This window comes from Cynocephalus volans, chromosome 3 (assembly GCF_027409185.1).
Source record: "Cynocephalus volans isolate mCynVol1 chromosome 3, mCynVol1.pri, whole genome shotgun sequence".
NCBI lineage: Eukaryota > Metazoa > Chordata > Mammalia > Dermoptera > Cynocephalidae > Cynocephalus > Cynocephalus volans.
Genome location: NC_084462.1, coordinates 156,036,481 through 156,060,932, shown reverse-complemented (window position 1 = coordinate 156,060,932; position 24,452 = coordinate 156,036,481). Strand labels below are relative to the sequence as shown.

The 24,452-nt window shown below is 42.7% G+C and overlaps 1 protein-coding gene across 1 annotated transcript in view; it reads left to right on the top strand.

The window, feature by feature from the left end:
- Positions 1 to 13,974: 13,974 nt before the first annotated feature.
- The window catches only part of TMED10 (transmembrane p24 trafficking protein 10), a 33,512-nt gene continuing 23,034 nt past the window's right edge, over positions 13,975 to 24,452 (top strand). The window contains exon 1 of the mRNA XM_063091218.1: positions 13,975 to 14,267. Coding sequence (XP_062947288.1) covers positions 14,043 to 14,267 — 225 coding nt within the window. The 5' untranslated portion in view covers positions 13,975 to 14,042. The remainder of the gene's footprint in view (positions 14,268 to 24,452) is intronic.

The window sequence follows — 24,452 nt, the reverse complement described above, 5'->3', positions numbered from 1 at the left end:
TCTGGTTGCTGCATCTCAAAGAATGGATTGCAAGGGGCCAGGATGGAAGCAGGTCCACGTGATGACAACACGCACACACCTCATAGCAGACATGTGCACTCCTAGAGTTAGAAAGGAGTGCAGAGGAGCTCTGGTCCAGAGGCACAGGAAAGCCTGGGGGCCACCAGCCTCGGGAACACTGGTCCCCATCCCCACCTGCAAAATGTGGTCACCTGGGACACTGTTAACAAAATTCTGAAGATCTACAGCCACCACAGACCAACAGAATCAGAATGTCCTAGATAGGGGCCAGGCTAATGGTATTTTTACATAATTCCCAGAATATTTTATGACCTTCAGAGTGGAGAACCATAGTGGTATCTGGGTGAACTCTCCAGGGCCCTCCCTCGCTGCTGCCTGAGACAGCTTTCCAGTGTGGGACATCTCCTTACGACAACATCCTTTTCCATAGTGGATTGAAATCAGCCTCCAGGTACCTTCCCTGTACACTCACTCTTGTGGAACCAGCCAGGCCCCTGCTTTCTCTACTAAAGTCGCCTCTTCTTCCACCCCCATCTCTACCCACCATCACCCAAGGATAATATTGGAAGGGGAGTGAGGGAACCCAGACACAGGGAACTGTGATGGGGACGGGAGGAGTTGCCAGGCTTCTGGGCATCCCCTCCACCCCCCTGGCAGTCTAACAGTCTCTTGTACCCAAGGGCACTGGATGTGCTGCTCAGAAAGTGACCAAAAAGTCCCTCAGAAGTGAACTGTCTTCTCCCCCCAGTCCAGTCATATTACCAGAGAATTTTAGAATTTTAGGGACTTTAGCATAAATAGCTTCATTTTAATTTAACTATGGCTTGGTGGGAGAGGGAGCCAGACACTAAATAGAGTCAGTCCTGTATTTCTGGGGCATTCCTAGAAGCTTGAGAGCGGTGACAGGAACTTGATCACCTACATTCTGACTGTCTCTGTGTTATATAATTTACAGTTTTCACAAAAGCTCTATGAGACAGATGTTATTCTCACTTAGAGATCAGGGTGCTGAGAATCACAGAGATAAGGTAACACAGCCAGTCAGTGCTGAGAGCCCCATGAAAATCAAGGTCAGCCTCACACCAAACCTCACTCTCTGTTCGTCACTGCACTGTGCTCTTTCTTGGTGTCCTCTAGAACGTTCCTTCCACAGAGGGATCATCAGCACATCCTCTTTCCCCACGATACCCATTTGAAGCCAGGAGGGCAGCTGGCCCAGCTCTCCGATTCCTGCTGCTCCCAGCCCATCACTCCACGTCCCCTGCTGCCCACTCCCCCAGTGCCTTCCACCACTGTCTAGCACCTTCCAGCCCTTCTCTCCTCTTCCTTCCCATGTTTCCTACAAACTCAGGCTAGAGCACAAAGTGACCCTAAAGTGTCAAGAAAGAACCAAACTTGGGTGCTTGTTTTGACAGGGGTGGGGGTGGGGTGGAGGGAGGGAGCCGTTTTCACTTTTTGTGTCTTGATATGTTGACGATTCCTTTCCTGGGTTGCTGTGTCTCCCCATGCTGACGCCTCAACAGTGAGAAATTTCCCGACTGCTCCAGGTCTGCAGTGATCTCTCCAATACAGGCTGTTCCCACAGAATTACCATTTATGGAGGAAACAAACTTATCCTTTAATATTCTCTTGTTGTTGCATTTGAGTATACACACCTCAGTTCCACTAGGGGGTTATGTTTTGTACTTCATTTGTGTTCCCATGTTATCCAGTACAGAGCCCAACACATGGGTTTTTAAAGCACCCTTGTTCACTGATTGGCTGACCTTGTAGGAGGCAGGGACCGCTCAGTGTATACCTGAAAGGGGGCATCACATCTACTCTTGGCTCCTGGAGCTAATGCCCTTATCTCAGGTGCTCCACCAGGCCCTTCATAAATCTTATCTTAGGAACCAGCCATCCATCCAAAAAATAAAATCTTATCTTAGTTAATTCTCACAACAAATCTAGAGAGCATTATTCCCATTTCACAGGTAAGGAAATTCACATTCACAAAGGGTAACTTGCTCCAAGGTAAGACAGTGAGTGACAGCAGAAGTGGGATTAGAAGGCAGGTGTGTGGGGCCACAAGGCACCACAGCAGCTCTTATTGGTTTGTGTGCTTCACCTCTGCCAGGCTTGAGGCCTTAGCGCAGAAGCCTGCATAGGGCACTTGCATAGTAAATGTTTGCTCAGTGAATTGCCAGAGGAAGTTTACCCTGATTACCGATTGTGTAGAACAAGTATTGTGGAAAGAGGAAGTGTTTGCACAGCGATAAGACCTGATGGTACCCTCCATGCCCTGGGCCAGTGACAAGGTGTGGGAGGTGGGCAGCAGAATGGGGCAGTGTGACATGCCCTGCCCTGACAGGGCTGAGGGAAGGCTTAGGGCTGGCCAAGGGACCTGGGATTTAGTGAGGGATGAGAAGGGCAACCCGAGGGTCGACTGGTTGCTGGCTTCCCTGGCATATAGACTTACAGGTTTCCACCACCAGAAAGAGCGACAGAGACAGGCAAGAGGGAGACAGCCTCTCCATGGACAAGGGTCACCTGGGGGTTGTGGGAGAAGCTTGCCAGAGTGGCTGTGTGTGAGGGGAGGACTCTGGGGATGTGGGGGAGGATTTGAGTTTGGGAGACCCTGGAGACAGAGGTAGGATTTGAAGTAGCTCCACAAGAAGATGGGGGAGGAATATAGTCTGATTCAACAACTCCAAGAACAGGACGTTTTCTTGGAAGGCCCAGAGGCAGAAGGCAATGGAAAAGTACAGCATGAAGGGATCAGAAAAGATGGAACTTGATGTGAGGAAGCCATGTGAGGGGAGGTTTAGGGAGTTGGTTTAGACCAACAGCTGGGCCTGATGAGAGTAGGGGAATGTCTTCCGCGTGATGTGGAAGTGCAGGGTAGCAGTGGAGGCGGGGCCCAAGCGGATGCTTCACGTCCCTGCCTCTCCGTTCACGGGCTGTAGGACTTTGGGCAAGTTACTTAACCTGTCTGACCCTCAGCTTCCCTATCCACAGAATGGGCGATACTAATACCATAAGCCTTATGCCATTGATGTAAGGATGAAAGGAGATAAAGCATGTACTACACTTAGTACAGTGCCTGGAAGAGAAAAACATCCAATAATTGTTGACGGTGGGAAGATCAAGGTGTGTTTCTGGGAGGGAGGAATCTAGGAATATAGTGGCAAGAAAAGGCTACTGCCAACCTGTTCTGTCTCACAACAGCTTAAATTTACTGGGACATACCATGTGCCAGATGCCATTCTAAGCCTTTTACACACTTTATTTCATTTAAACCTCACCACAACCTTATGAAATAGGCACTATATTTATCCTAATTTACATGGAAGCAGAGACACAGAGAGTTCATGTAACTAGCCTAAAGTCATGCCATTAGTGAATAGCAGAGCTGGAACTTGGTTGGTAGCAGAACTCAGGCATTCTGACTCCAGGGCCACACACATAAATCCTGCCTCCCATCAGCTTAAATAAATAAATGTAAGACATCTAGGGATACAGCAGAGAACCAGTCATGGAGTTCACAGCATGTCAGGGGGTGCTCAAGCTTCAGGTACATTAGAATCTCCCAGGGAGATAATATAAAATGCACACTCCTGGGCCCTACCCCAGAAAGCCTGACTCACTGGCAGCAGTGATGGTGGGGGTTGTGGTAGGAAAGCCAGAAATTTGTATTTTTAACCAGTTCCTTAGGAGATTCTGATGCAGGTGGTCCGGAGGTAGGAAGAAAAGACATGGACAATTCAAGAGTAACTAGATAGGTTTTGGAGTGAGCAAGTCTGAGGCCACGTTGGAACCTGAAGCCACATGGGCGCTAAAAGACTTTAAAAGGACACAGATTTTAGGGCCGGCCCGTGGCTCACTCGGGAGAGTGCGGTGCTGATAACACCAAGGCCACAGGTTCGGATCCCATATAGGGATGGCCAGTTGCTCACTTGGGAGAGTGTGGTGCTGATAACACCAAGGCCACAGGTTCGGATCCCATATAGGGATGGCCAGTTGCTCACTTGGGAGAGCATGGTGCTGACAACACCAAGTCAAGGGTTAAGATCCCCTTACCGGTCATCTTTTTAAAAGAAAAAAAAAAAGGACACAGATTTTTTTCTTGGATACCATTTTTCTGAGCTCTTTCTTTTCCCATGGTTATTTGATATTTTGAACCTTGGTTACAGGGTAAGATGACATTATTTGCATGAATGTAAAGTTGTTTTCCAGTCAGCCTGGAGCTGCAGGCTTGCATGTACTGTCCACACCCTGGGAAACCAAGGAAGACATCAATAAAGTTACGCTGATTCCACTGCTCTAGCAGGACCTGAGATAACAGCAAGGACGGGAACAGAAACCAGACCGAGCCTTGGCAAGACCTTGCACCTGGCTCCTTGCATGGAGCCCCCACAGCTCACATCCCCCTCCCTCCTGCTTTTCGTTTCCCACACTCTTATCCCTCAAGCCCCTCTTTAAAAAACCCTCAGTAAATCTGAGTCTATGAGATGGCTTTAGTCTGGCCATTCTCTGGTTTACCAGAGAGATGGGTTACCTAACATCTCTCCTTGGGTCACTGGCGTTCCTGAATAAAAGCTGGCTTCCATTTTCACCAACATTTGACTTTTGAATGATTTGCTTTCGTCTGGGGGCAGGCAGCCAGACCTGTGCCCAGTAACAGAGGAGGTCATGTCTGTGTGTCATGAAGTGGCAAGGCCTCTTGGACAAGGCAGCATCTGACCTGGGCTTTAAGGGTTGGTAGGATTTTGCACATCCCTCTACTTTCCTCCATTTGGAAGTTATATTGGGTTGAATTGCGTCATCCCCCCACCCCCACCCCAAACAATACACGTTGAAGTCCTAATTCCTGGATGGTGATCTCATTTGGTAAAAGGGTCTTTGTGGATGTAATTTAAGATTTTGAGAGCATCCTGGATTATCTGAGTGGGTCCTAAATCCAATGACAAGCATCCTTATAAAAGACACACAGAGCAGTGACACAGAGAGAAGAGAGAAGGCCATGTGAAGACAGAAGCAGAGATTGGGGTGATGCAGCCACAAGCCAAAGACTGCCTGGAGCCACCAGGAGCTGGAAGAGGCAAGGAAGGATCCTCCACTAGAGGCTTCAGAGGGAGCGTGGTCCTGCCAACACCTTGATTTCAGACTTCTAGCCTCCAGAACAGAACAGAATATATTTCTGTTTTAAGCCACTTAGTTTGTGGCTATTTGTTACAGCAGCCCTAGGAAACTAATACAGAAGCTTTTCATCCTCGTTGCACAAGCTGCCCTGGGGAGATCTTTGCAATTAGACTGAGCTGTGGAGGTCCTAGCCTGCGGACAGCTCAGCTGTGCTTGCCAAATTACCAGCTGGGACCCCAGACCCTGAAGGAGGATGGCAAAGGACAACTGTTAGTGATGTAGTGTCATCGCCTTTGTGAACTTACTATTTCTCCATTCTCTTTGGATGCAGGTTTGTAAAGTCCAAAAAAAGAGGCTCCGTCTTCAGTCTCAGATTAACATTTTACAAAGCAGGAAGTCAACACCTGGAAAGTATAAATATCAGCCCAAGGTCACCCGGTGGGTGGGTGGCAGGGCAAAGCCAGAACCCCTGCCTAGAGCACAAATCACCTGTGGGATGCCCAGTCTATGCCACTAAGACCTGGTTATGATAATGCTGTAATGTTACTTTAATTTAACTCCCAAAGAGTTGATTGCTTCTAATGACTTTGCTTGGTGGTCGGTCTTCTTGTCCCTGACCAACATGTGGGTAGTGGCTTTTGACCTCTGGCTTAGAGACTCAGATGGTTCCCTTCCCCATAGTTGGGTCTTCTCCTTTAGGGATGCAAGTCAAAAGCCATCATCTGAAATGCAGAAGTTGGCCATCTGTAGGACTGACAGCACTGGTTGTGGTCTGTGAAACACCAAATGTTGGAGAAGTATATGTTTAGAAAGATTATTAATACTTCCTTTGTCCATGTGCCACAATGACTTTCTGCAAGGGAGAAGACAAAGGCTTCCCCATGTGCCTGTGCAGAGAGCTTCCTCCTCTTCTGGAGCCCTTGCTTCCCATTCCTCCCTCTTTGCTGACACTTGAGCTGGTGGCATGTGGCCAGGAGAGGAATGAACCCTGTCCTCAAGCTGGTATTGCAGGTATGCTACTTACCAGAGGACAAGTTTTGTGTTGTGTTCCCGGTGAAAGGATGACAGTGCTTCCGCAGGAGAAACAGGGATGTAAATCAGACTGAGAAATATTTATTGAGGGCATGCTACTTGAAAGGCATGGAAAGGTTAGGTGCTGAAATAGGCGTGGTCAAGGGTTAGGTTGGAGCATTTTAACCCTGGATGCACATTGGATCACAAAGGAGTTTTTAAAAATCCTGATGCCCAGGTTGCACCCCATACCAATGACATCAGAATGTCTAGGAGTGGGAGCCAGGCATTGGTATTTTTTAAAGATACCCTGATGATCCCCATGTGCAGCAAATTTAGGGAACCACTAGAACATGCTGTTCCCGAGCACCATACCCAGATATTCTGTTTTCATTTGTCTAGGTTGGGTCCTACGCATTGGTAGTTTTTAAAAAACTGCTCAAGTGATTCTGGTATGCAGAGGCTATTCCAGTAGATAATTAAGGGAAAGCAGTCACACAGGTCTTAGCAAGATACCTGCAGCTAGTGCTCTTTTTCCACCTGTATGGTCTATCACTCTCATAGGATGGAGGCTTTGATGAAAGAAAATGAGTTTTGGCAGATTTCAGAGACAGCATGCTGATGGACACCAGATACTGACCACTTGATGGCCTGGCAAGGAAAACGCGTTGAAGAGGCAACCCAGAACTTTCTCAGCAGCAGGAGTGAAGCCCTATAACAGTATGGTTCTCCATTCTAGGTCACCAAGCTTTAAGGTTTCAGAGACCTTTTGAAGTAATCCCAAACTCTCTGAGATCTGCATGTGTGCAGGTTTCAGGCATGGCTGTGTCCAGGTGCAGAGTGTAGCTAACGTTTGGGGGTAAATGCCTTTTGACTCTCTATTAATCCTTCTTTGGTGGTCTTTAACTCCTGGGGCTACGTCACAAAATTTGAGCAACTTTCCTATTTCTTTCTTTGTAGCATAGCTAGCTAGAGACATAAGGTAAACAGGGGACCCCTGCAGTTCCCATCTTACCTCCCTGCCCCTACATCCTTCTTCCCTAGAGACCCATCTTTACAACTCTATGCTCTTTTTCTGTCCCTTGGTTCCTCCACTCCAACTGGCCCCGTGGGTTTCATTTTATCTCATTCCTGCCTTGGGATTCTGCCTTCCCAGCCTCCAAGACCTGATCTCTCTACACTGGGCTCTGGGGCCAGTGTTCTCTACAAGCAAATAGTGCTTACGGGGCAGAGGAGACACCTCACTTCTTCCAGTTCTGTTCTTTTCAACTTTTATCTGTTCTCAAGGCAAGTGAGTAGTGGTGATGGTTCATGTGATGATTCTTATGTTTTTTGAAATATGTTCTTTTGAGATGCATTTTGTATCTTTTGATTGCATCATCTCTAAAATTCTTCCTAATAAAAAAACTTTTATAGGTTTTTATTTTTGTTTTTTTGATTTTTGGGGGTTTTTTGGCTGCTGGCCAGAATGGGGATCCAAACCTTTGACCTTGGTGCTACCAACACCATGCTCTAAAAATTTTTTGTTAAATCCAGACTTCTTAGTGTTCTCAGCCCATATATATCACTAGAAGAACTTTGATCCCGGCAATTGGGGCTTACAGGCTGTAGCATATAAGGCAGGGCCCTGAAAGTTTATCTCACAGTGTTCTACAGACAACATTGATGAAGGGCATTAATTGCCATGGGGAAATGGTGAGGGGCTCATGTGTTCCACCTAGAAAGATAAAAATGTAGCATCGTGGGAATCTGGAGAGGAAGATAACTCTTGTTCTTCCAAGCAAAATGAATTGAGGAGAGATGGTAGTGGATACGACATGTTTCAGTAGTAACAATTAACATCTTCATGGATGCTGTGGAAGATTTAGTCACGTATAAACCACAAATGCTGTATTACGAATATAAGTGAGGGTACAGAAAGACTACCAAGGAAACAAAAACTTCTTAGTAGAGTGTTAACTAGATAATAAATACCAAGTTTTATCAGATGTAATGATAGTTATATCTGAAAACTGGTCTGCAGTTAGGAGCTCTCATTTCTATTTTCAGCTTTAACACTGACTCATTGCATGGCTTTAGGCAAGTCACTTAACGGCTTTGGACCTCAGCTTCTCCATATGAAAAATTGCAATTAAAGTACTTACAAGATAGAGGAACTAGCATTTATTGAGCAACCGCTCCATGTTCATCATGTGCTAGGAGCTTTATATCACGCTGTAGTATTTCATTCTATAATTCAACAAATATTTGTTGAGCACCCACCATGTACAGGTTGTGTCTGATCTCAGGGATCTATCAGGCAAAAAAAACAAAGCCCTTGCTCTTGTGGAGCTTAACTTCCACTGGGGTGGGGTGATAATAAACAAGAAAATAAATATACGAGATACTCTCCATAGTGACAAGTGCTGTGTACAGAATAAAACCAGATAATGTGATAGAAAGTATCCTGGGGACACGGTTACTTATGGAGAGTGAGCTCTCTAGGAGGTGATGTTGGAGTGGGACCTGAATGGTGAGGAACAGCCTGTAGGGGCCGGAGTCCCTGAGACAAGATCTGAGGAGGAGAGCTCCAGGTACACAGCAAGTACAAAGACTCTGGTGCAGAAAGGAGCTTAAACTGTTTGGAAGACCAGGCAGCTGTGGAAGAGTGAATGGCTGGTGAGAAAATGACTAGGAGGAAGTCATCATTGGGTAGGATGAGATTAGAAGGCAGGAGTCAGACCACAGTGGCTTTTTGGGCTGCGGTAATGTCTTTGGGTTTTATTCTAATTGACCTGATTTACATTTTTAAAAAAATCACTCTGGGTGTATTAGTAAGTATGACTGTAGTTAGACAAAAATGGAAGCAGAGATAACAGTAAGAAGGCTGTTGTGTGAGAGAAGTAAAATTTTTCTGTAAAAGTCAGTAAATATTTCAGGCTTTCCAGGCCACATAAACTCTGTCATACGTTCTTCTCTTCTTTCTCCTGCTCCTTCTCTTCCTCTGTTTTAAACAACCCTCTAAAAATGTAAAAACCATTCTTGGCTCTTAGGCAATACAAATCAGGAGACGGCATGTTGGATTTGGCCTGCCTAGTTGAGCAGTAGTTTGTAGAACCCTAGTTTAGACAGAAGAGGAAATTGATTAGCATAGATTTAGGACACAGAACTGATAGGACTTGCTGATGAACTTGCCCTTCATGGGTAGGGGATAAGAGAAAGAGGAAACAAGGATGGTCTCAGTGACTGGGTAGAAGGTGGTGCCATTTAGGGCTGGACCGTGGCTCACTCGGGAGAGTGTGGTGCTGATAACACCAAGGCCATGGGTTCGGATCCCTGTATAGGGATGGCCAGTTGGCTCACTGGCTGAGTGTGGTGCTGACAACACCAAGCCAAGGGTTAAGATCCCCTCACCAGTCATCTTTTTATTAAAAAAAAAAAAAGAAGGTGGTGCCATTTATTGAGATGGGGAAGAAGCAGATTTGGGAGAGAGGGGAGAAGGGAAATCAAGGGTTAAATATGAGTTCCCTATTAGTCGTCCAAGTGAAGATGTCAAGTAAGGAGCTCAACATAGACTCTGGATCTCAGGAGAGAGGTCAGGGCTGGAGATCCAGCTTGGGAGTTAACCTATGGGTGCATTTAAAGTCATGGGATTGGATGACATCACCTACAGCACAGCACAAAGTTTCTAGGACCAGGTTCTGAGGGACTCCAATATTTAGAGGACCCATTGAAGGGATCCTTGGAATTACTCTCTCGGTTAAAGAGTATGACACATGGCAGACTGCCAAATTGCTTTCCAAAGGGGTCATTGCATCATCACAGAACCCATATTGTCTTAGCTATGTAAATACACACTGCAAGTGGAATTGTATACATGAACGGGCAAGGACACCCAAGTTAGGAATCCTTGATGGCTCTTACATTGAAGCTGTGGAGCTTCAAGCCACACTGGAGGATTAGGCTGGTTAAAACAGGCATCAGGAGAGAGCCAATGCACTTCCAAGGATTCCCACCAACCACAGAATTGCCCAGCAAGTTTGTCGCAAATGCATATTTTTAATAAGAGCTTCTGATTCACTGTCTGGGGTGAGGTGTGTTTTAAATATGCTCCCTCTTATACAAAGGAAAAGTTGAGAAACCTGTGGCTTAGGGATAGACTGGGCAGAGGGTGTGTCCTCATGACATTTCTTCACTTCCAGAGGCTCCAGTTGCTCAGGAAACTTAGGTAGGTCTAGTTGGGAAAGTTTTATGATCAGGGGATGGCAGAGGACTGCTGGCCAAGAAGCAGCATTTACTCTAGATGTGGGACTTTATATTTGTTCTCCGATTCCAAATGAGGCCTTTCTCCCACACAGATGTAAAATGGTATCTTCTTCAATGCAGGCACAGAGTTTAAAAGTTTCAGTTCCCTAGGGATATCCCCCTGCCTTCTAATTCCACAGCATAGAGGGGAGTTTTTGTTTTTGCTTTTGTTTTTCCTGTGTCTTTACTTGGAAACAAGAACACGTTTTCCAATTTAAAAAAATGCATGTTGTTGGTGAAACTGAAAGCATACCTACAGTTTAGATAAATTGTCAATTAAATAAACTCGTGTGAAAACAGCTAAGGAATAATGTAAGGAATTTGCTATTTTGCCTTCTGCTAGGAGCTAAGGAAACCGTCTTGAATTCACTGAACCATTATTTACTGTACCTAAGTGCTAGGCACTTATTTTAGGTTCGGAAGATAAAGCAGTGAACAAAATAGACTGAAATCCCTGCCCTCACAGAATAGATATTCTAGTTAGGAAGACAGATTAATAAACACAATAGATAAGTAAAACCTATGCTATATTAGATAGTAGTGAGTGCTAAGGGGGTAATATAAAAGCGGGTAGGGAGACAGGAAATGTTGTGAGTTGGAGCTATGTGAGAATATAGGACAAGAAAGGACTTGAGAGCTGTGAGGTAGGAAAGTACCTCAACTTCTCTAAGTCTCAGTTTCTTCATCTGTAAAATAAGAAATAATAGCATCTTCCTGAGGAAGGCTCAGGCCCTCAGACTGCCTTCACCACTTTTAAGCTATGGAATTTTCAGTACTGAGAAAAATTCTGTCCTTGACCAAACTCTACTCAGGCTTTTCTTTTTTTTTTTTTTTTCAATATATTTATTTATTATTATTTTTTACATTCTAAGATATCATTGTAGAGCAGTTGGGAGAGAGGAGGAGAATGGAAAGGGGGGGTATAGGGTGGGAGTCCTGGAAGGGGGGACATGGTCAAGGCTTGTGGCACCCCCTCATTCTGACAGGGGAGCCCAGGGGACTTCTGGCAGTGGCTCAGTTGTGGCTGGGCTGGATGCAGACTTTGGGGGGGCATGGCTGAGGCCCTTGGCCCCCCACTGCCCTAGCTAAGGAGCCCAGGGTGCTTGCGGTGGCAGCCTGGTAGTCTTTGCTGGGCTAGATGTGGACTTGGCAGCCTGTGGGGCTTCAAGTCCTTCTAGTTTTGTTTTTTTTTAATTCAATCATAATTGATTATACATATTTTGGGGGTTCAACATTAACATATGTTGATCAAATCAATATTATTAGCATACATATTATTACAAATTGTACTTATTCTTCATGCCCTTTACCTAATCTCTCCCCATTCCTCCTCTGTTCCCCCACCCAGCTCTGATAACCCTAGATTTCTTGTCTCCTTCTGAAACAGTAACAGGCCCTGTGGAAGTGGCGGCGTGCCTGGTTGCAGGAGGAGAGGTACTCAGGATTTTCTGAACTGTCTTCTCAACTAGGCCCTGACTTCTGGACTTCCGTGTCTCTGCATTGTCCAATTATAGCAAGATCCTGCTAAGTCAGTTTAGCCAGACTCTCCTTTACCCCTGATATTTTCTCTTAATCTTCCATCCACTGACCCCCTACCCTGATCCTTGGCTATAAATTCCAACCTTTCTTTGTATTTGGAATTGAGCTCCATGTCTCTCTACTAAAAACCCCTTTGTAGTAGTCCTCCTTGAATAAAGAAAGTCTGCTTTACCATTCTCTAACAAGTGTCAAGAATAACTTTTTCTTTTAGTCCAAACATTCTCTGGCCTCTCAGAACCTCAATTTCCTCATCTGTAAAATGAACAGACTTGCCCAAATCATTTCCCAGGGTTTTTTTAAAATGTCAAATGAGATCACTAAGGTATGAGAAAATATTTTAAAATTCATACCCTATTATGTAAATATAAGATGGAAATTTAAAGAAAACACACACATGGGTATTTCATGGGTTGCAAATCTCTTGCTAATGGTCAGCAGAGCCTCAGAACTTCCAGCAAACAATGAATTAGATATCTGCTTCTACTGATTCCTTGCATTGGCAGGGGAAAAGCCAATGCATGTTATCAGGATGTACTGAGTAGACTAGCAATCTTATCTTAGATCACGGATAAAACAATCAAACTAAATGTTCCTAAATGGACACCTCATAAAATAATTATTATATGGCATTTGTTAAATTTTAAAATGCTGAACAGCTCCTTTAAGTTTGTTCTTCTTTTGTTTGTGAGACTTCAGTTCCAGGAAAAGAACTAGATAAACTGAAAGGAGTTATTTTTAAAACAACTATCATTTAAATTACTAATGGCAGATATTCCATCTTCTGGGTATTTCTTAGATGCTCAATAAACATTAATCAATGTAGATAACATTTCCAAACATAGGCTGTTTTATATTTCTTGTCTATTTTTGTATATCCTTCAGCTCTGAATATTTGATAGCATCCCAACAACAGTTTATTAAATCAATAAACATGTTGGTATACATGCATAGTATAGTGTCTGGCACACAGTAGGTACTTAGTAAGTATTTACTGAATGAATGCATGAATGATTACTGTGTGAATTTACTTACTATAGACTAGCCAATTTGATCCCTAAAGTGTCAATGCATTTAAAACACACAAATACTCACTTCCCCTGACAACGCTCATCTGCTGTTTGTAAACCCGTATCATGTCCATCTCTCAGACTGGACCAAAACACGGTGTTTTAGTCAATGTAAACACAAACTGCAGATTTAGTTTGAATATAACCTAGCATGGTAGACACTCGATGTTTGCTAAATAAATAAGATGCACATTCAGAAGGCCAAACTCCAGCCCAAATACCCCGCTCGAGGGCATGAACTGGACGCCTGCCCAGCTCACATTCACCAGGTGACCTCTACACCTTCTCTGATACACTGACCCACACTCGCTAAAAATCAAATTAGAATCTTTCCTAGAAATTCCCCTCTGGGCCTGGCCGGTTAGCTCAACTGGTTACAGCGTGGTGCTGATAACACAAAGATCAAGAGTTCGGATCCCCGGACCGGCCAGTTGCCAAAAAAAAGAAAGAAAAGAAAAAATTCTTCTCTCAAGTGCCTCAAACTCGCGGCTGTCATCTAGACGTCTAGGCGCTCAGGGTGGCTGCAAACCTCCCCAGCCTCAGTCGGACGCATAGCTTCAGGCTCCGACTCCGCCCCGGGCACCTAGGCGTCCGGTGGGCGGGCCCAGCGAAGAGCCCCTGTGGCTGTTCCTCATTGGGGCTTGGTTGCTATGGTGTCACCGACATTAAAACTCGCGGGTACAGCTTCCGGAGGTTAAAAGAGAATTACTTCCAGGGCTGCCCATACTTCCCATGGCTGACTCGGTAGTCACTAACCTCAACAAAAATAAAACTTTTGCGGCAAATTTCTAGGAAATCTCCTTTAACCACTTAAACTTGTGGTTAATAACACGGTACCATGTCCTTTCTTTGCCTTCAAAAGATTCGCTCTATAGTCTTCGTCTATTTGCCAGTCTCCAAAACGGCGCCAACGGCATCGGTAGGTCAGAGGTGAGTCACGTGGGTCCTCCCGGTTCCGGCGCGGTAGAGGGCCGGGGTGGTGAAAGAGTCTCCGGCACCATGTCTGGTTTGTCTGGCCCGCTGGCCCGGCGTGGACCTTGCCCCTTGGCGTTGCTGCTTTTGCTCCTGCTCGGCCCCAGCTCGGTCTTCGCCATCTCCTTCCATCTGCCCATTAACTCTCGCAAGTGCCTCCGCGAGGAGATCCACAAGGACCTGCTGGTGACGGGCGCGTACGAGATCACCGACCAGTCTGGGGGCACTGGTGGCCTGCGCAGCCACCTCAAGGTGCGGCACTGGGCGACGCGGGGCCGGGAGGGGAGGCTTGGGTTCGGGGGAGTCTGGCCGGCGGAGGCCTCGGGGTCGGCCTGGCCTCTCGGTAGCGCCGAGGACGTGGGGTGGAGACCGCCCCCTCACCCCGCCGTTGGCGTTCGGGGGCGGGGCTGGGCGCCAATGTCCGGGAACTCCTAGGAGGGCTGCGAAGCCTTGGCGGATGTGGTGACAACTGAGCTGTGGCGGCCTCGACTTTGTGTCGTTGTCGAGGTCCTATACCTGTTTTGCTCTCAGATAGCTTGAACTGTAACTTGGTTTTTCAAAGAAGTCTTTGGATGTTGAGTGTGGAGATTGGCATCATGACGCCGCGATACCTGCAGGAAAATAACGGAGACAACTGTGATTAATAAAGTCTGTATTGACTGAGTATCTGCTGTGTCAGTTCCTGACTACTTTACTTAGGTTATCATTTAGTTAGTACACCGCCCTTTGAAGTAGGTGGGTACTGGTAGCCCCAATTTACAAATGAAGAAACTGAGGCTCAGAGAGGTAGAATAAACTAGTATCAGAAATGGAATTGATTCTTAGTTTGGTTGTTAAGTATGTTGAAGGGAAAGTGCTGCAATCTTATTCTCACCTTGCTTTTGGTTTGTAATTCTTGTGCTTGATTAAAGTCGATTATTGGTCACAAAATGATCTCAGTCTCTAGTCCTTTCCCTCTGGTACACCAGAGTCTGGACTTGGCTCAATTTTATATAAATCTCAGCTGTACTCTTGGATGGTGGCAGCTGCTAACAATGCCAGTTTAGTCCCATTTTGCAGTGAAGAGCGACCTGGCCTGATCTTTGAAACGTTTATATGATTTGCTGTCAGTCAAGATTTGATTGTGTTTTCCATCATTTTAGTCATTCACAAGCACGGTGGAGGTTTTTGTGTTTTTGTTTTTTCTTTTTAACAGAATAGGGCTTTTCTTAGACTAAACAGGAAGAAATATTTTTACTTTTTAATATAACTTCAGATATAATAAGCTTCAAACATAATTTATGTTTAGGGTATTGGAACCCAGTAGTGGTAATAGATGTAATTTACTTCTACTTTATTTTGGAGATGTAAACTATTTTCAGGACTATCACTATGTGACCCATCCTTTTATTATTCTCCTCTGGTACCAAACTTCCGTCTACTCAAGGAAGCAATGATGGCATAATTTAACAGTGGGTTGGTGGGTCACGCTTATGGCTTTTCAAAGGATATAGTTCATGGAATCAGAGAATTTAAGCAATAAAAGAGACCTTGCTCTCAACTCCAGTGTTGCTGTCTCTGATTTGTTCTTGTATTTTTGTTGTTGTTGCTGTTCTTATATTTTATAACCCTTCAGTGGCTCTTTGTTGTTCATCTGATAGTTTAAATTAACCAACATGCTGTGTAGTGCTCTTCATGATCTTTTCCTGAAACTACATGTTGTCACTTCCAGCTTTGCATTCTACACAGAGCCACCCTGAACTGTCCCCTAAACTCACTTATTTTCTACCTTGTATTGTACCTAATACTTATGTTTATGCCTTGTCTTCCTTATTAGACTGTTACTATCCTGAGAACAGGAATTATTTTCATGTTCATATTTTATTTTCTTTTTGGCGGCTGGCCAATGAGTTACCAGCACCATGCTCTAACCTGGTGAGCTAACCAGCCAGCCCTCATGTTCATATATCTCTGAGTGTCAAGCATATTGCCTTGATTCTAGTAAGTACTCAATAAATACAGGAACTGTAGTGTAGCATGATCTTGTGGGAATGATGTCTGGACCTAAGGCCACTGAAGGGACCTCAACAGCAGGAGTTTGTGCATGTATGATAGCATTTTGCCATCACTCGTGGCTGCTCTGTTGTCTTGCTAATAACCAGCTTAATCAGACTATCAGTGTCCTAAACCCAAATGCCAAGTAGGTAATCTCACATGCCAAGTAGGTAACATAAATGAATGAATTGGGCCAGGTATTTAAAAAACAAAAAACAAACAAAAAACAGAAATGAAGGGCCGGCCCGTGGCTCACTTGGGAGAGTGTGGTGCTGATAACAACAAGGCCACGGGTTCGGATCCCTATTTAGGGACGGCCAGTTAGCTCACTAGGGAGAGGTGGTGCTGACAACAGCAAGTCAAGGATTAAGATCCCCTTACTGGTCATCTTTTAAAACAAAAACAAAAAAAAACAGCAATGATGATAAATGAGGGATAACTGGGAGTAGTAGAGATTATTAATTTGGAGTGATCAGTACTCAGCTCTTGGTGAGACTTGCCATGCAAGCATGGGGGCCCTTTTGCCGCACTGATTCTTCAAACGAAACCAGAAATTCAGATTTTGATGTGAAAATTTCCAGTTTTTAAACGTCACCAACCAATTCAAATTGGTGTTGGCATTGGTTTGTTTTCAGTGTTACAGAGAATAGTATAGTGAATCCACCTTTATACCCATTACCCAGATTCAGCAAGCATCAGGATCATGCCACACTTGTTTCATCGTAACTGCTACCCCCTTGTCAGTTTATGATAAACTGTTTTAAAGTAAATGCCAGATGTCGGTATTTCAATCCTGCATACTTCAGTGTGAATTTCTTTGAAAATTTGAACATAACCAGCAATGTTATGTGGCTCTACTCACACCTCACAAAATTAACAATGATTTCTTAGTACCAACTAATACTCAGTCCATGTTCAGTTTTCCTCACTTGTCTCAAAAATATCTATTTAAAATTAATTTGTTGTATCTCCCAAGTGTCTTTAATCTTTAAGTGGAGCAGTCTGCTCTTTCCCCTGCCTTTTTTATGCTTCGCAGTTGCATTGTTGGAGTCAGTTGTCTTTAAAGAATGTCCCATATTTTGGATCTGTCTCTGCTTCCTTGAGGTGTCATTTAACCAGTTCTGTCCCCTGTATTTCTTATCAAATGAATCAGGTATAGAGATGTAATCAGATCCAGATTTATCTTTTTTGGCAATGGTACTTCATGGATGGTGCTGTGTACATTGTGTGGTATTATGGCAGGAACACAGAGTACTTTTTGTGCTAAGTGGGTTCAAATGTGTATTAGTATCCTACTGCTGCTGTAACAAATTACCACAAACTTAATGGCTTAAAACAGAATCTTAACAGTTCTAGAGGTCAAAATTCCTAAAATCAAGGTGTCAGAAGGGCTGTGTTCCTTCTGGAAGCTCTGGGAGGGAATCAGTTTCCTTGCCTTTTCTAGTTTGTAGAGACCACCTGTGTTCTTTGGCTCATGACTCCTCCCTCCATCTTCAAAGCCAGTAAGTAGCCTTGTATCTTCAAATCTTTCTCTCTCTCTCCCCACTTCCCTTCTTTCTTTCTCTCCCTTCATCCTTTCTCTGATTCCAACATCTCATCTCCTTCTCTTACCCTCCTGCCTCCCTCTTTCTGTTATGAGGGCCCTTGTAGTATCTTCCCATCTCAGGACCCTTAATTTAATCACATCTGCAAAATCCCTTCTGCCATGTAGGATAACATATTCACAGGTCTGGGGATTAGGATGTGGACATCTTGGGGATGGGGGGCATTATTCTACCTATGCAGATAGTAACAGCCTGAAGCATCCATTGTAAAGCTTCCCATTAATCTTTCACTTTTGAATCCACTGATGACTGTTGTGTGAATTTATTATTTCATTAAGTGGTTGTGAAATTATTTTTCTAATTCTTTTATTCCTTCAATATTTATTAGCTGGAATTATTCTTAAGGAATTCATCAGTTAAGACAATTTGATTAAGGGGCCGGTTCCTGGGTCACTTGAGAGAGTGTGGTGCTGATAACACCAAGGCCATGGGTTCGGATCCCTATATAGGTATGGCCGGTTAGCTCACTTGGGGGAGCGTGGTGCTGACATCACCAAGTCAAGGGTTAAGATCCCCTTACTGGTCATCTTTATTTTAAAAAAAAACCAAAAAACAAAAAGACCATTTGATTAACAGAAAATTTACAATTCATATAGGCAAGATGAATGCAGAATTCTTTCCTTTTTAAAATAATAATAATTTTATTGTTGCAGTGACTTGGAAAATTCATTCCTTTTAATTGACAATTTTCAGAGTAAGGAATTTTTGCCTTTGTCATTTGCAGTGTAGTCCAACGAGGGTTTTGGGGTTAAAAAAAAAAAAACATTATAATGAACTTTTTTGTTTGTTTGTTTGTTTCTATTTTTACAGTCATTGTGTGTTTGTTAGTCAATTGCCTTTGTCTTTTATGCTCAAATTGTCCCTGCATCTTCTTCATATTGGTTGCTGTATTTTTTGGCATGATCCCATTGCTGTATTTTTTGGCATGATCCCATTAGGCTTTGATAGCTTTCTTGGCACAATAAGGTGTCGTAGGCTTATCCTGTAAGTGTCCATCTGCTGACCTCAGAGCAGCTGTTTCTCCTAGGAGTTCTGGTTCATTTTTGTGGGGAATGGTATTTAGAGACCACAAGCTGGGTGTAATTTTTTAAAATGTAGTATACTGTGTAGGTCACAGAAGACACTTGTGGGCTAGATCCAGCCCCTTAGCCCCAGTTTGCAATGTTTTTCTTAGTGTCTGTTCACTTAGTTTCGCTTTTTATATTTTGATCACTTGTGGTCAAGGATTCTCTTCATGCGTTGTTTCAGCTTCTGAGGTGCAACTCCTGAGAGCAAGAGCTCCTTTTTATATGCCAGGCCACATTCTAAGTCTCCGATCAACCTATGGATTGTCTTCTCTTTGGTCACATGTCCCCCTCTTTTTCACGCAGCTGTGGTTTGAGTTGAGTTAGGAAAAGAACTGGGGACTTTGTGTAGTGCAATCCCTGGCTAATTGGGCTCAGTCTTTGGTGGTCACTCTGAATGAGGTGGTCTCTCTTAGAAGGATCTCTGTGAATATAGTGCCTTGATAAACCTGTCTGATTCCCCTTTTTCCTGTCTGGGAGCATCCTAATGTTCAGTGAATGCACCTGTGTTATATGATGGTACTTCAGAGGGTCTGTGGAAAGATTCATGTTATCTTTTAATTCTATTTTTTCATGAACTTTTGGAAATGCCATTGTATATCACTCTTTGTTGCAGTTGTATGTTTACCCATCTCCTTCGATAGACTTGAGCAGAGACTATGTCTCACTCATTACGGCAATGCTTGTATCTAATATAGTGCCTGGCACATAGGACTTAAGGAATGAGTGAATAAATGAACGGGCACCGTTGTTGCCTCATCTCTGATCTTTCCCTCTTCCTTCCGCTTCACTTCCCTCCTCCCATTCCCTGACTTCAGCGATACAGAACACCTGGCAGTTCTTTGAGTATAATGTTCTCTTAACCTGGATCAGTCTTTGCCTTTACGCTCCTCCTGGGTACTTCCATTACATCCTGTTTAATATGGCAGTTTTCATGTAGCATGATTCTTATTTTGTAAACTCCTTAAAGTCTGATTCATTTTTGTGTGCTCAGTTTAATGTACACATTGTTGTACGAGTTAAATGTTTTAGTCTTCTTGAGGAGCCCTGTGGTATTGTGGAAAGAGCCTGGATCTGGAGTCAGATAGATTTGAGTCAAATCCCAGCAGCTCTTCTTCTTCAAGAGTGTGTGGTCTTGGAGGAGATTACTTAACCCTTCTGCTCTGGTTCCTTATCTGCAGGATGAGGATGATAGAGCTCATAGAATTGTTAGAAGGACTAATTGAGATGTATGGATTCTTTGTCGTGCAGGGCCCATCATGGTGCTTTGTAGATATTAGTACTCTTTTCTTTGCTCTCTATTGAGTGAAAATTGAATTGCTTATCTGAGCCCCTCACCCTGTCACTGAAGTGATCAGATACGGAATTTTTAATGAGAAGAATTTTGAGTATTTTGTTTGTGATTCTCCCATTTATTCAACACATGTTTATTTAATATTTAATATGTGCCACAACAGGCTGGGGATGAACAGGGGACAAGGTCCTCGAGCTCTCATGGGAAACAAAGGCAAAAAACAAATTTAAAAAATATAATTTCAAGTAGATAAGTACTATAATGAAAAATCAAGCAGTAGGGGCGAGGGAGTAATTGGGTAAAGAATATTTGAGTGGTCATGGGAGGAATGTCTGAACAGAGAGAGAGAAATGCATTGAAATGATGGGGTAGGACTCTGTTGCAAAGATTTGTTTCAGGCCTATATAGAGATGCATTTTATGTTGAGATTTCCAGTTGAATTTCTCCCGTATCCCCCTTCTCTACTCATTTCACAAAATGAGGCTAAATCAAGCTAAATATTATCAGATATAAAGACTTTGCTGTTCAAAATTGAAGCAGGAAGTATCAACTCATCATTCATAGTGAATGTAAAAGTTTCCTCATTGCTTCAGTTCCTTAATAAAAGCCTGTCGTAGGGACTCAAAATCTTAGCTCCCTTGGTTTTGAATTGAAAACTAGATTTTCATGAAGACTAGATGATACCATAACAGTTTGATAGGATCCAGTACTGTTTAGTATTTAGAATGCTTGTTAATAGTGAAAATTGGGGAATGAATTAATTTTAGGGAATGAGAGGAGATGTTGCCTAAGGACAATTTGTATTTTGGAAATAGATTACAAAAAGAAGAAAAGGAAAGAAGAGCCTGATGGTAATAATTTGTCATTTATAAACACTTTCTCAGCTTCTTCCAAGTACTCTAATTGGTCTAACTTTTTTTACATTGTCTTTTTTCGAGCCTGCTAATGCTAATTAACAATTTTACTAGATGAGACTTTTAAAAATTTGGATATTATACCCACCTACGCTCTAAATCCTTCACAATTAGCTTATAGATAAGAAAGCCAAACATCATTTGAAGAGTTCATCCTTGAGTCCCACTGCAATTTAAACCTAAAAATTACGAAGAAGCAACTTGGCAGTTGGGAAACCATTGGCTTATAACTCCCCCCGAAAGCTATATGAAAAGATACAATATATGCTATAGTTTTCAGATTATTTTATTTGGAATGATTATACTTCTGTTTATTATTACCGGTTAATGTATTGAGGGCTGTTCTGTGTTGGAGAGGAGAAAGAATAGGGTGCTTGTTGCTCATTTCTCAAAAGTAGCCATCCTTTTTATGGACCCTTAGGCTAATCTTTTTCTCTTGAGAAAAATTGGCCCTTTCAAATTTGTATTTAATGTAACTGTTTTCTAATGGGTTAGAAACAGTCAATAAATAGATGGTTCAGTATAGAAAGCTAATTGATACATTAACACATAATAGGATTAAAATCTAGTTTCTTTTTGTGTTATATATAACATTTCCAGCTTTTAGATAAAACCTCACCTGTGTTTCCTTTATCATAAAAGTTAAAGGATACATTACTTCATTTAAATCTCTTAATCAATGTGCAGTTGTCCACAGCCTTCCCTGTTTTTAACTGATCTAGAGAAGGAAAGGTGGCTGCTTAGAGTTTGAAAATGCTACCCTGTATCTTTATGATGACTTCTGAGGACTGAGTCTAGTTTCTAGGAAAGTGGAGCAAATTTATAAAGGTAACCAAGCAGGATGCAGTGACTTCTGTGTTGTTTCTTGTATGAATTGCTGACTGGTGGTTGATCTGAGCCATTGCCCCCATATGCATACACAGCCTGGCAGCCTGGACAGTAGAATCCTCTGTGAAATTAGCTGGTTGGCCACAGATCAGGATTTGGGTTCCCAAACAAGCCTCCGACTTGAGGGAGGTTGATGTCATCTGCTTTATCCTCTGCCCCTAAACTCATTGTTCAACATAACGTGTGGGAAATCAAGGGACTGGTTGTTAAGAAAGAACAAGGCTTTGTTTGTGCCTAAGAGGGTCATGCTGGAGGTTTTTACCGTAAATAACTTTGGAACAGTATGAAAAAAAACATTTGATCTGGCTTCGCCCCCGCAGTAGTATTGTTAGGGCAGCGACTGGTCTTTCGTTCTCATTCTCCTCCCTTCCTCCCTCTTTCCTCCTTTTTCTCCCCCTCCTCCCACCCCCAAGTCAAGCATGACATATTGCCTATGTTAAGTTAATGTAGCAAATGCTGATAGAAGCAGAAAGAGAACATCCATCTAATATCATACCAATGCCTGGAAATTTTCTGTTTCTGGTTTTCAATACTTCTAAAAAAGCCTCCTAGATGATATTTTAGCTTAAGTAATACTTCTGTACTGTGCTATAACATCACTGAATTGTGTTGGAAATTTGAAAGAATTTAGTGTTGCTAAATGCTGCTTGTGGCCCAATTTGACTTTGTTCTGGGTAAAATCTGGAAATGATCCTTTGATTTCAGAAATGTAGTTGACAGACTTTATACTTGCTCTTGTTTGAAAGATCAGGGTAAATTCATTTTGTGCCCATTAAATATAGCTTCTACGCCATCAGAGTTGTCTATGTTCTTCATTTTTGAGATACAGTGATTTGTGATAGCCTTTTGAAAGTGTTTCTGATACTGTTTTTCTAGTCTAAAACTACAGCATCTGTAATGAGTTGGTATTCTTTCTGCTTTTGTATGTTTTAAGTTATTAGGCCCCTTGGCTCAAGATTCATTTGTGAATTCTTACCAAATGAAGTACATAGACCCACAGCCCTTGATCTTTATATGTGCACATACAATCTGCTCTTTTCTTCCCCCCATATCTGATGTTGGATCCTTTATGTAGTTTACTCATTATCAGGTTAAAAACCACATGCAGGAAATGCTGAAGTTATCTTGGATTCCTTACTATCCCTTTTTATCAACTAAAAGGATTGAATACCTGCTCTGTTAGGCATTTTGTATCCCTTTGGTTTCTAAATCTTGCTGCTGCTTCCTTGAGAGTTTACCTGTCCTTTTCTCTGTTTCCATGCAATAACCATTTGGGCCCTAATCATCCCTGAGTTTAGTCAGTGTAGCATACTTTATCTGGTTTGCCATCCATTAGCACTGTTAGGTTGGAAGTATAGTTAATGACCTAAATGTTTACAGAGTTCTGCGTTATCGATAACAAACAGTTATAATAACAATAATGCTAACAGTAACAACAATAATAGTAGCATTTATTGAGGCTCTCTATGTGACAGACACTGTTCCAGGCACTTTACCTGTATTACATTTAATCTTCACAGTACCCTTATGAAGTGTGTATATCTATTGTCCTTATTTTACAAATGAGGCACAGAGAGGTTAAGGAACATGCCCAAAGCTTTATAGCTCGTAAGTGGCACAACTGTGATTTGAGCACAGACCGGAGAGTCTGACTCTAGAACCTTCCATCTTTACTATGCTGTACTCTCTCTCAAAGAGAGAAAAGGCTAGGTGTTCTGTTTTAGTTCATTTTTATTCAATATATAGAGGTTCAACAACGGACTTGCTGTTTCTAAATTCCTGAGTTAGTCAGGAACTACAAGGTTAGTGGTTATCCTTAAAATAATATGTATACATTGTATACTCAGTATTACACCACAGACTGATCATAAACTTGAAGACAGTACAGGAGGGAGCCTATTTGAAGGAAATTACATCTTCATGCTATCACCAGCTACACCAAAGCCACAAGCTGATTGATTGACCTCTGCTGCTCCCAGAAAAGAAGTTTGTTTTGTTTTGTTTTGTTTTGTTAAAGTGAATCAAGGGGAACATATTCTTGCACTGGTGGGGTACGGAGCTGACTCAGCAAAAGAAAGCTATGTGTGACCTGTGCCGATAGGAACACAGAGACTTGCCACCTTCCCTATGGGTCATATGTCATTTTACATGAGTAGATACAGACTTGTCCAAGTGAACTATCTGCATATACTGAACCTAATGAAAAGTATGTGAAAATGCTTGTTCACTGCTTGGCTCTGAGTAGACTAAATTTCTTGAGGCTCTAGAGATGTGTGTGTATATCTGTATATGTGTTTGACTTCATCCTTCTGTGTAGTGTTTTTTAAATAAACTTTTTATTATGAAGTTTGAGATTTTCAGAAAAATAGTGAAGATAGTATAGTTCCCACTTACTCCATACCCAGTTTCCCTGCTGTTAACATCTTACATTAGTATGGTACATTTGTCACAATGAATGAACCAGTACTATTACTATTAATTACTTCATTCAGATTTTCATAATTATTGACCTAATGTCCTTTTTTCTGTTCCAGGATCCTATCCTAGATATATTACATTTAGTCATGTTTTCTTGGGACTCCCCTAGTTTGTGAGTTTCTCATTTTCCTTGTTTTTGATGACCTTGTGAGTTTTGAAGA